This window comes from Micropterus dolomieu, linkage group LG03, assembly GCF_021292245.1.
Source record: "Micropterus dolomieu isolate WLL.071019.BEF.003 ecotype Adirondacks linkage group LG03, ASM2129224v1, whole genome shotgun sequence".
In the NCBI taxonomy this organism is placed as follows: domain Eukaryota; kingdom Metazoa; phylum Chordata; class Actinopteri; order Centrarchiformes; family Centrarchidae; genus Micropterus; species Micropterus dolomieu.
In genome coordinates, this window is record NC_060152.1 from 774,957 (window position 1) to 787,351 (window position 12,395).

A 12,395-nucleotide genomic window follows, 5' to 3' on the forward strand; every position below is an offset into this window, starting at 1 on the left:
ATGAAGTCGTTACTGTGATGTAGAGACAGAGCTCAGTTAAAACTTTATGGATGAAAGATACTTTTGTTACAGATTAATAACTCACCACTCTGAAACTCCAGTCTATGTTGCTAAACTGGTAAGAGGAACATGTACAGCTGAACCGAAGCTGTTTACTGGCTTCTCACTGACCCACCCTATTCTGCTTGGCTAGTAGTCCTTAACTAGGAACTGCGCATGTGCAACTCCCAACAAAGATCATTTAGAGACAAGATGCATCACTCCTTAGCTAAAACGAAGTCTTCAACACAGGGTGAAAAGAGGAGCTGCAGCAATGTGCAGAAATGACAAAAATATGGTGTTTTCTGAAAATTAAACCATGGAAACCTGTTCTGGTACAACCCCTAAATAAGATTATGAACCTGAAAATGAGCAGAATAATACCTCTTTAATGTTACTGAATAGCAGAACTGAGGGCAGAAGAGAAAATCAGAAGAGAAGTCTCATTACCTGAGGTTTTCTACCTCTTGTTTTCTGAGAGGAGACGATGGAGCTGCCGACAAGAACTTATCAGTCTCTTGACCTTTCCCACTGCAAAACACACAACAGCATTCATCAAAATGATCATCAGATCATAAACACTGATCAACTGTGAAAAGGGTGATTATGGGCTATATGATGTACAGTACTGATATGATGAGTTATTATAGGTTAAATAGAATACTATATTCCAGTCTATGGAGACCCATTTACAGTTGAGCACCTGTATACAGCAGAAACACTCCACTGATTTTCAACTGGTCTACATCATGACACACAGTTAAAGTTATATACTGTGATGAATTAAACGCTAATGCAGAACACATTCACTCCCACACCATCTGTGAATCAGCCAATACATTAATGTCAATTTGTTTTAAGTACTTGTTCCAGTGAAGCATGCGTTGTTATATGTATAAGTAGCAAGGTAGGGAGGGAACGTGATACCTCCAAACTTCCCTTTCAGGAACTGATGTAGAAGGGCGAGGCAAGTTTCTCAACAATGTTCCAGAGCGTACAAAATTAGAAACTGGCTGTCTATACTTAACCCTAGACATCACCAGATGGTGAACAGCTGTTGAGGTCTAAGGTGCTCTGATAGTGTTGTTTGTTTGGGTGTGTGTGTGTGTGTGTGTGTGTGTGTGTGTGTGTGTGTGTGTGTGTGTGTGTGTGTGTGTGTGTGTGTGTGTGTGTGTGTGTGTGTGTGACCTGCAGGCATCACTGTTCTCGCTGCCGCTCTCTGTGCTTCCTGACTGACTGGAGCTCTTGGAGCCGTTCTCTGCCTTGGTGTCCTGCTGCTGGTGTTCAGGCAGCAACAGCAGAGCGTTCCGCAGGCAGATGGCTGCAAACTCCATACTGGCTACTGGTATAGCTGCTGACTGACCCTCACTGTACAAAGCACACACACATTCAGTACAGTATTTTGCAAGCCGTTTCCCTCTGCCTAAAGTCTTTATGCTACGCTAGGCTAAGTGACACCCAGCTCTATCATAGTTAATGCACAGTCATGAGATATGTAGAGACAGACATGAATAGATCTTCTTACTTCTGGCAAGAAAGCAAATGTTAAAGATTAACAGCATCCTTTACACTAGCTAAGAGTGTCAACAACAACAACTAACATGAAGCATTGCTGCCCTCTGCTGGACAGTAAAGGTTAAAGTCTACATCAGTAGTTTCACTTGTTCTGTTGGACTTGTCGGGGTTGACACTGACCTGTAGATAGTATTCTGGGTAGACTGGGATGCCAGCACAATCTTGCGATGGTAGCCCTGCCCAACAGTAGACTGAACTATACCTTTTTTACAAGGTAAACCTTTGCTCTCCTGCTCCGACCCCTGTAAACATAAACACAGAGACCATGAAATAATTTTCATTTGTCCTCTGTAACAGCAGATATTAACACTGACAAAAACATATATATAAAAACACATGCAAAATGACAAGTAAAATAAGCTCCAGTAAGGCAAAATGCTGAAAAAATAAAATAAAATCACTTGAATATGAAACAAAGCTAAACTGAAATCAGGAACTACATCAGTTAAATCATACCCCCTTGTTAGCAGAGATGCAGCACTCCGCAAGCCGCAGCCACAGTCGAGGGTTGGAGTGGTAAACCTGCACCGCCTCCATCAGACACTCAAATGCTGCCAGAGGCCTGCCAATGTGCAGCAGCTGAATCCCGCAGTTATACAGCAGCTCATATCGCTTGTTGGCTAGTAGAGCACACATGGGGATACCTGTGAACTTCTTAGCTGCTTAATAAAAGTAACAGAAGAAAGGGACTTGTTACTTTTTGGTGACCCACATGTTATAATCCAATATATTTTTCTAATTGGTTTAGTTCAATAAATACACAATAAGATAGCATGGGTGTGCACTTGATACCATGCACACCCATGCTGTGATTCCAACATTTTTGAAAAGTAACAGAACAGATGTTAATATATTCATAGCTTTCACATGATGTCACATTCCAAGGAAAACGCTCCCTTGGAGGACAAAAAAAATAAAAATAAAAAAAAGACATTCTTTTCCGCTGCCTGCCAACCAGGAAGCAAGTGGTGCCCTGTTACTTTGAGTTTGTTACTTCTGCGTTGCCAAAATGCTGGATGGTAGTTGTGCTTTCGGATGCACTAATCAATGAGGAGACAATCCTGAGCTGTGTTAGGTGAGGGATTCCCTACAAGGTAAAAGTAAACATTACCACAGTCGAGCGGCGGCAGGGACCTGGCGGTTTTTAATGGTGGCAATAGGCTACGGCAGCGAGTGTTGTATATGGATCGTAAGTGCTCTGCTCTTCTCATATGAACAGCCTCCGAGACAAGCATAAACGGAAGGCAGTCAATAGATAGTAACCACGGCCACGGCTTCTGTGCGCCACTGTATTCCTTCATAGCCTAGCTTAAAGTAAAATGTTAGTAGGCTGTATTATATATATATATATATATATATATATATATATATTATTCATACAGCTGATAAATGTAGTCAAGCAAACGCCCTCCTGTTAATGTCCCGGTAACTGTTCAGTGAACACACATATTTTAGGGAAGTCAGACGGCATCTTCTTTTTGTGCTGCGCGTCGCGTAGGCTACAAAAAGTTCAAGTCAATTGAACTTTGGCAGGGGCGGGCGTGTGCGTGAGACGAGCACGGCCACGACAGTTTCACAGGAACACGCCCGCTTGTCGCTACTGCTGTCGCAATTCCCGCCCCTCCCTTCCTACACGCTCGCCTCTCATTGAAAATGAATTACAAGGCGCAAAAATCGCTTCCCGTGTGAAAAGGCATTTATATGTAGATGAGTGTCAGACTCAGTCAGGAGACAGTGCTTTGACTCACATTGTCCGTTGTCTCCCAGTTGTGTGCAGGTGTGGTCGTTCTCTTGCAGTGCCTTCTTGAAGTAGAAAATGCCTAGGTTATGTTTCCCCATTGCAAAGTGAATGCAGCCCAGATTGTTCCAGAACATACATCGAACACATTCACCTGAATGAGAGAAGTCAGGACATGAGCACAATCCATCATCTAGCACATAAAAATCATCAAATGTGACTGCTAAAGATACATCTCTAATGAAGACGTCCACAGCACCTTTTTGTCAATAATGACACATTGACAGTCCTAACTAGGGTTAGTCAAACCAAAATTAGCTGTATGGCTTTTTGACACTAAGCTTATAGAGGATGCCATCAATCTTGAGAGGTACAGCAGTTCTCACCCGTCTTGATGGGTCCAGGATGCTCTGCTATATTGGAGCTGTTCAACAGCTTCACTGCTTTCCGGTAGTTTCCCCTCAGGTACTCAAAATTACTTTTGAGGAAGAGTGAGGGTGCAGACTGAGGGAGGGGAAAGGAAACAAAGGTCAGAAAGATAACCAGCAGACAGGGTGTGCAGTGATGTCACTTTTGAAACCACCCCCATCAAAACTTGTTCTTTTGTTATAAAGTTGTGGGTTTGTACACCAAGTGAAGCCAGGCTCCAGAAGCACTATGCTCTGGTGGCAGCTTAAAAAAGGAGAAAGCTTTTCATTGAAACATTTTTTAATTGTTTTCCAGGAAAACAATTACTAAGCGCAGCAGGAACAGCCATATGGAGCTGGTAGTAAGAGCTAAGCAGCCAGGAGCAGCTGCTGTCAGAATATCCGTGTCCGTTCTGGAAACCGTCATCACATGTATGGCCATTTGTAAGAGTTTGTGTGGTATTTGTGTTGAGCTAGCAGATCAGAGATGCTCCAATGTGTGTGCGTGCGCAAGTCTGTCTATCATGTGATTATCATCAAGGGAAAGAATGCAGTCAATTAGGCAGGAAATAACAGTGGTAACTGTGGTAGGCCCAATGCACACAACCACAACAATTTCTACGTCCGCTGGAAAGCTGCAGATTATGCAGTCCGGAGGGGTGCTGACCCATTCTGACCACTGGCTGACAAATACCAACTAAAGCTAAATTAAACAAGCATCTAAAATACACAAAGTTAAACTACAAGCTAAAAAGGTAACCTACGACTATTAAGATTGGAGAAAACAAATTAACAACTCAGGGTTTTTCCTGGCTCAGAATGGGCCTTTGGGGGCTGACTTCACACAACAGTAAGCGTGATCGGGTACATATACAGTAAAGGCAAAGAATTACCTTATGACCGAAATCTATGCATTTTCTTGTTATTTCTGACCATTTGATAAACAAAATATATCCACAACCTGGAGAAGTAATGAGTATAAATACATGTATTTATAAATATTAAATAAAAAGTATAATGTTAGTAATATATTTAAAGGTTACATTTTATTTTGATAGTCTGGCTGAACATCAGGGGTGTGGAAAATAATTGATGTTTAGATGCATCAGGATGCGGACTTGGACGATTATGAACTGACTCACAAAATGTCAATAATTGATTATCTAGAGGTTCATTGATAACAATGTTGTTGGAACGAAAAAGGCCAAACTTGGAAATGCAGCTCCGGACCGTTGGAGACAATGGAGACGTGTGGTTCTCCCTCAGACAGTTGTTGACTGCATGATTGACTGCTGCTATTAAGCTATCACATGATCAATAAAATCAATGCGCAACTAACGTAAATGATTGTTACCTGCACACTGTGCTGAGCAGGACGCTTTTTTGCTGCCATTTACATTTCATTTGTTGTCATTCATCCACACAATGAACCAAATGCCGTTTCTCAAGGCCAATGGTGCTCAATACAAGATCACAATAATCAACTTACAAGACACAAGCATGTAACTAGTCTAGACAAAAAAAAAAAAAAAAAAGGAACAGACATATTAAGGTGGAGTGAACGTGGTTTGGCCGGAGCATTGTAAAGTGCGTAGTTCAATCCCCATCTGACACTATACAAATAACAGCAGCATCAGAAATAAAAATAGCAGCAGCAGAGGTCAGTAATAATGCTGTAATATTGCTTTGCAATGTTAGCCATTTAAATATCTGAATTTCATTACTACCTACTTCTTTGGATTGTTGTTAAATACAATAAATATAGCTTACCAATAGTACAATAGTAATTACAGTTGGACAAAACTTCATTTTTGTGGGTTGTTTTCAGTCATCAAATTGCTCTACATAGTGTTTAGCCTCTCATTTGTTTATGCAAAGTATTACCTTGTCAATAAGGTTTGCTGTAGGTGTCACCCTTTTTTTAATGTCCCACCTACTCCAGGGTTTGACAGGTCGTAAGGCTGTGCAATATGAAACAAAAAAATTTGCATATACCGATATAGGTCATTTCATATCCTAATAACGATATATATCCCGATATAGAAGATTTTTGGTAAATTCAATGAAATATGGCATTTCCAACTATAACTCAGGATATTTCTCTGCATTATGAAAGGTGGGTTATGCGATTCTAGAGAAATCCAACACCATGACAGAGTGAACAACGAGACGAGTAATTTAACTGATGTTAGCTAGGTTGTGGATTAGCAAACTGACGCTTCTTGCCTGCTGCAAAGCTAACGTGAGAAGACAATACCGTCCCAGAGCAGCACAGCAGCTCCAGGCAGCGACACTCACAACTCTCCTGCTGCTATAACTAACATCACAACAGCAGCATGTCTGATAGATATCATATCGCACAGCCCTAATTGGTCGGTTTACGAAAAGTACCTTTGACGAGCAACTTTATGCACACGGCTGCATGAAAGGCACCAGAGCTTCTCCCTGCTCCGTTTCCACCGACAGAGATTAGCACCAGATCAGCAAATAGCAAAATTAAATTATAATAACCTGGTTTCAACAAGTACAGAGCAGTCACTATGTATATCATAGACTGTATATAAGAAATGGACGTAGTGGGCGAGTTTTTGCAACCAGCAGCACCAGACGTGACCATATTTGGATGAGTCGGTAGAGCTAACGGCTGTGTGTACAGCTAGCTATCTTGCTTAGCTAGGTGCATCTGTAATTCACGTTAATTGTCATTTTAACAGGTCTGACAGTTTTAACAGTATTAAAACTAAATGTACTCCCAAGCCCTAATAAGCTGTTTCAACGGCGCTGGTTAAATTTACACAGTGCCTAGGAACGAGTCACTCTAGCCCAAGCAGGAAGATTCCGGTCAGCGACCTAATGCGAACGCCAAAGTCCCTGAAACCTGCATTCTATTGAACGACTAGCAGGGGGCGACTCTTCTACTGGCAAAAAGAAGTCCAGCTCAATTAGAAATAATGGCAAAATGACCCTACTTCTCACCTGAAGAATTACCCCAGTAAACACTTTCCTGATGAGTTTATGGTCTCAGTCGCTAGTTTAATGTCATCTTCAATACAACATGATGTTCATTTAGTAAATTATGGTCCCATTTATTTTAAAATAGACCATAAAGCCAAGTATGATTCAGGGCAGGATTATCTATGATTGACAAGTCGTTACCATGTCAATAATGCTAGAGTGACTAGAGTAAATTTAACCAGCGCCGTTGAAAAAGCTTATTAGGAGTTGGCTGTTCACCTTCTCTGGTGAGTACATTTAGTTTTAAGACTGTTGTTCTCTAGACAAAGTTATCAGCCCATTTAAAATGACAGTTAACGTGAATTACAGCTGCACCTAGCTAAGCAAGCTAGTTAGCTCCGCACACGGCCGTTAGCTCTGCCATTTCGTCCAAATATGGTCATGTCTGGGCACTTCCTGGTTGCAAAAACTCAGCATGAGCCAAACCCAAGGCTTCGAAAAACGGCAGTCCACAAACCAACGGGTGATGTCACGATGACTACGTCCACTTCTTATATACTGTCTATGCTCTAGCCTGATTGACTGGTCGCCATGGTAATGACTTGTCAATTACAGATAATCCCGCCCTGAAGCTTACTTGGCTTTCTGGTCTATTTTCGTCTAAATGGGACCATAATTTACTAAATGAACATCATGTTGTATTGAAGACTTGAAACTAGCGACTGAGACCATAAACGCTTAGGAAAGTGTTCACTGAGGTAATAAATCAGGTGAGAAGTAGGTATTTCTAGTACAGTGTTTCCCATACGTTCATTTATTTGTGGCGGCCCGCCACAATAGCAACGCTGACTACCACCAATTGATTTTCAATTTTTTTTTTTTTTTACTATGTCTATTTAAAATCGTATTTGACTGCAGAGCGCCGTAGCGCATTCACGCAGCACATCTTCTCGATCTGCCCTCTCTCTCTTTCTCACTCACACGTCCCTATCGCTCTGCCTCTTTCTGGTGGAGGTGTCTGTTTTTACATTAACAGTGCACGCTGGCCGATCAGATACCGTGGGTAGAGCGGACATTCCCGAACTCCTTAGTTATTGTTCTTGGTTACTTTAACATAGGAAACCTCAGCCATGAATTCCCCAAATACAGACCGTTCATAAAGTGTCCAACCAGAGAGGGGAACACTTTGGATCACTGCTACACCACAGTAAGCAGTGCCTATCACGCCGTCCCTCGAGCTCCACTGGGACACTGACCACGACATGGTTCACTTGATTCCTGCATACAGACAACAACTAAAAATTTGTAAACCTGTGGTGAGGACATCAAAGCAGTAGACCAGTGAAGCTGTAGAGAACCTCCAGGCGTGCTTGGACTGCACTGACTGGGATGTTTTCAGGACTACCAACAACCTGGATGAGTATACAGAGGCTGTGACGTCCCACATCAGCTTCTGTGAAGATAGCTGTATTCCAACACACACCAGGGTGAGTTACAACAACTAAGCTCAGACAGCTGAGGTTGGAAAAGGAAGAGTGGAGACCGGGCCAGGATTAAGGAGTCAAAGTACAGGTTTAACAAGGCAGTGCGAGATGCTAAACAGCTGTACGCAGAGAGACTAAAACACCAGTTCTCAAATAATGACTCTGCTTCTGTCTGGAGAGGATTCAGACAGATCACCAGCTACAAACCTAAAACCTAAACAACTCACGCCTTACCAACGAGTTGAACCAGTTTTACTGTCGCTTTGAAAGACAATGGGACAGACCTGACACCATCCCCCGTCACACCACTGATCGGCCACATCCCCCTCTCTTACCATCCTAGAGAGGGATGTCAACAGAATGTTCAGGAGGCAGAAACCTCGCAAAGTAGCTGGACCGGTCTCCACATCCACCCTGAAGCACTGTGCCAATCAGCTGTCTCCGGTGTTCACAGACATTTTTTACACCTCACTGGAGACATGCCATGTGCCAGCCTGCTTCAAAGCTTCCACCATCATCCCTGTCCCCAAGAAACCAAGGACCACTGGACTAAACAACTACAGACCCATCGCCCTGACATCTGTGGTTTTGAAGTCCTTTGAGCACCTTGTGTCCCACCTGAAATTCATCAAAAACCCACTCCTGGACCCCTTGCAGTAAATATGGCCCTTCACTACATCCTCCAGCACCTGGATTCGCCAGGAACCTACTCTGCTTTCAGCACCATCATCCCGGCCCTGCTTCAGGACAAGCTCTCTCAGCTGAACGTGCCTGACTCCACCTACAGGTGGATCACTAACTTCCTGACGGACAGGAAGCAGCATGTCAAGATGGGAAAACATCTCTCTGACTCCAGGACCCTGGGAGTCAGAGTGGGAGATCGACCATCTGGTGACCTGGTGCGGCCAGAACAGTCTGGAGCTCAACGCTCAGAAGACCGTGGAGATGGTCGTGGACTTCAGAAAGAGCCCAGCCCCACCCTACCCAATCATCCTGTGTGACTCCCCAGTCCCCACTGTGGACTCCTTCCGCTTCCAGGGCACCATCATCTCCCAGGACCTCAAGTGGGAGCTGAACATCACCTCCCTCACCAAGAAGGCCCAGCAGAGGATGTACTTCCTGCGGCAGCTGAAGAAGTTCAGCCTGCCAAAGACAATGATGGTGCACTTCTACACCGCCATCATCGAGTCCATCCTCACCTCCTCCATCACCATCTGGTACGTTGCTGCCACTGCCAGGGACAAGGGCAGGCTGCAGCGTATCATTCACGCTGCAGAGAAGGTGATTGGCTGCAATCTTCCTTCTCTTCAGGACCTGTACTCCTCCAGGACTCTGAGACGTGCAGGAAAGATTGCAGCTGACTCCTCCCACCCCGGACACAAACTGTTTCAGACTCTCCCCTCTAGCAGGAGGCTGCGGTCCATCAGGACCAAAACCTCTCGCCACAAAAACAGCTTCTTTCCGATGGCAGTGGGCTTCCACAACAAGGCCCAGGTCCCCTCTGTCGGTGACTCTCATGCCCCCCTCCCCAAACTCACACACACGCATACACTCTCCTGACCCCACACTTTACAATGCTCAACTGTGCTTCTTGCTCAGCTCATGTTGCCAACTTTTGTCTTTTTTATTTTTTGTATACTTGTATTTTTTTTTTTGATCTCCTTACTTTTTATATATTTAAATATTACTATTTATGTTACTAAGGCAAATTCCTCGTATATGAAAATGTACCTGGCAATAAACCCGATTCTGATTCTTTTTGAATCTGGGCAGTAATTAGCACAACTGCTCTTCAACATTCTAGCAGTCATTTAAATATTTGTTCCATGTGAATGCATTGTGGAAGATGTTGTCTGTGCTGACATGTTATTTGCCAGTCAGTGGGGAAAGACCATGATCTTTTCTAAAACAATGACATCATTTGCATATCTTATATATGATATCCCCTCCCAAATGATTGAACGATGTTATGAAATAGCTGAGACTCACATTCCCTGCTGTGTTCATCACTGATTTGATCTCCCTTTTACAGGCCTTGGAAGATTTCATCTGGATGTAGGCTCTCACTTTGTACTGTAAAGGAAACAAAAATCAGACTGTCACCAGAATGGAGAATGAAACAAACAGTGGATGTTAAAATCTGTCAGCTCTTGCCTGGTGCATCTTTGATTTGGCTGCCTCGATCATGGCTGTGAACTCTGCCTTCTGGTTTGCTCCATCTTTGTTTGAACTGTTGTTCTGGAATCAAGCACAGCACTCAATAAACCGTAACCGCTATACTGAAATGAAATTTGCTTGATTAACTGACTTCTTGATAGAGAACACATTCACTTAGTGGCCTCAGACACAACTACATGACTAAATAAAGAATTTCTGTGGCAGAAAGTAGTTCAAATGAAAACTGTTGACAGAGGTCTGTGTATTATCCACTTTAACACACAGGTGTTGAGTTTTTTTAATGCATCTTCCAATGCTGTGATCACCACTGCCACACTAAATCCCATTCACCTCCATTTAATTAGGATGAAGGCAGAAATGTCAGAGGCAAGTTTCTTAAACAAGTTTGTTGAACAGAGAATGTGACAGTGACTATTTCTGTTTTATTAGACTTCATTAGTGATTTACCGCAACCACAGATCTCAGAAAAAAGGTTAAGTAAAATGTTACCATAATGAAAATAAGAGCAGGTTGTGTAAAACTGTAATTTTCTTTTCATGACAATGTAGTGCAGTGGGTACCTCTCCTTTTCCATTCTTGTTGCTTCCTTGGACAGACACTTTGTCAAGCACAGCCAGCAGATGGAGGGCCTTCTCTGGCTGGAAGGTGAGCAGGTACAGATCCACCAGCAGGAAGCACACAGCCTGAGCAAACTTCTCTTCTAGAACAAATACCACAATGACTCCATGCCAAACTCAAAGCTGACACATGGACCTTTATAAAATCTCAATATATCACTGTTAGAATAACTAGAATACTGTGGTGTCCTGTCCAGTCCATCACGCAAGGTGAAATTTTAAAGTCGCATGACGCTGTGTTTCATTAGAGCCAGGACCAATATCAGTTTTCAATATCAGAGTTGAGATTGTCCGGACCAATCTCAACTCGACAAGTCAAGTCGCGTCAGCTCTTTGCCTTCAAACCGGTTGAGGCAGATGGCCGCCCACCCTGAGCCATGGTTCTGCTCGAGCTTTCTGCCTCTTAAAAGGAAGTTTTTCCTTACTCTGTTGCCTAGTGCTGCTCTTGGTGGGAATTGTTGGGCTTCTGTAAAAATCATCACAGAGTACGGTCTAGACCTGCTCTCTTATGAAAAGTGCTCTGAGATTGTGATTTGGCGCTATATAAATAAAATTGAATTGAAATGCGAGTCAACTCACGTCAGGTCCTTAGGCAGAAAAATTGATTTTAGAAAGTCTGGCCAGCAAAAAAAACAAAAACAAACAAACAACACACATCAAATGCAAATTTTTACAAATCGGATCCAAGATACATTTGGAGATGGTTTGAAATGCGATTCCAATTGGATTTCTACAGATGTGTCTCAATCTGGCAGTTTCAACCAGACTTCTAAGTTTCTTTTGGGTCACTTCCAATGCAACACACGACGACAACAACATCAACTCCAGAGAAACAGAGGTGCATCAGCGTGGCTGAGCAAAATTCATGCTGCATGCTGTCAAGTTGTGTTGCAGAACTTGGTACGACAGAAGTTCTGCACGGTGACTTGACAAATCCATTGCTTGGAGGGTGAGATGAAGGATCTCCATTTCTCATGCTCCCATATTAGAAAGCCACCTCAAAAAACATCTTGCCAAAGTTTTCGAACCCCCCTCCAAATCATTGAATTCAAGTGTTCCAATCACTTCCATGGCCACAGGTGTATAACATCAAGCACCTAGGCTGCAGACTGCTTCTACAAACATTTGTGGAAGAATGGGTCACTCTCAGGAGCTCAGTGAATTCAAGCGTGATACTGTGACAGGTTGCCACCTGTGCAATAAGTCCGCTGGTGAAATTTCCTCACTACTAAATTTTCCACGGTCAACTGTTAGCGGCATTATAACAAAGTGGAAGCCATTAGGAACAACAGAAACTCACAGTGGTAGGTTACATAAAATCACAGAGTGGGGTCAGCGCATTCTGAGGCGCACAGCGCGCAGAAGTCACCACCTTTCTGCAGAGTCAATAGCTACACACCTC

At 43.1% G+C, this 12,395-nt stretch overlaps 1 protein-coding gene across 1 annotated transcript in view; it reads right to left on the minus strand.

The window, feature by feature from the left end:
- The window catches only part of cnot10 (CCR4-NOT transcription complex, subunit 10), a 32,241-nt gene that overhangs the window by 15,162 nt on the left and 4,684 nt on the right, over window positions 1–12,395 (minus strand). The window contains exons 5-13 of the mRNA XM_046045377.1: window positions 10,937–11,076; window positions 10,353–10,436; window positions 10,188–10,271; window positions 3,739–3,856; window positions 3,363–3,506; window positions 2,071–2,273; window positions 1,735–1,856; window positions 1,228–1,407; window positions 490–570 (exon numbers count right to left, since the gene is read on the minus strand). Coding sequence (XP_045901333.1) covers window positions 490–570; window positions 1,228–1,407; window positions 1,735–1,856; window positions 2,071–2,273; window positions 3,363–3,506; window positions 3,739–3,856; window positions 10,188–10,271; window positions 10,353–10,436; window positions 10,937–11,076 — 1,156 coding nt within the window. The remainder of the gene's footprint in view (window positions 1–489; window positions 571–1,227; window positions 1,408–1,734; window positions 1,857–2,070; window positions 2,274–3,362; window positions 3,507–3,738; window positions 3,857–10,187; window positions 10,272–10,352; window positions 10,437–10,936; window positions 11,077–12,395) is intronic.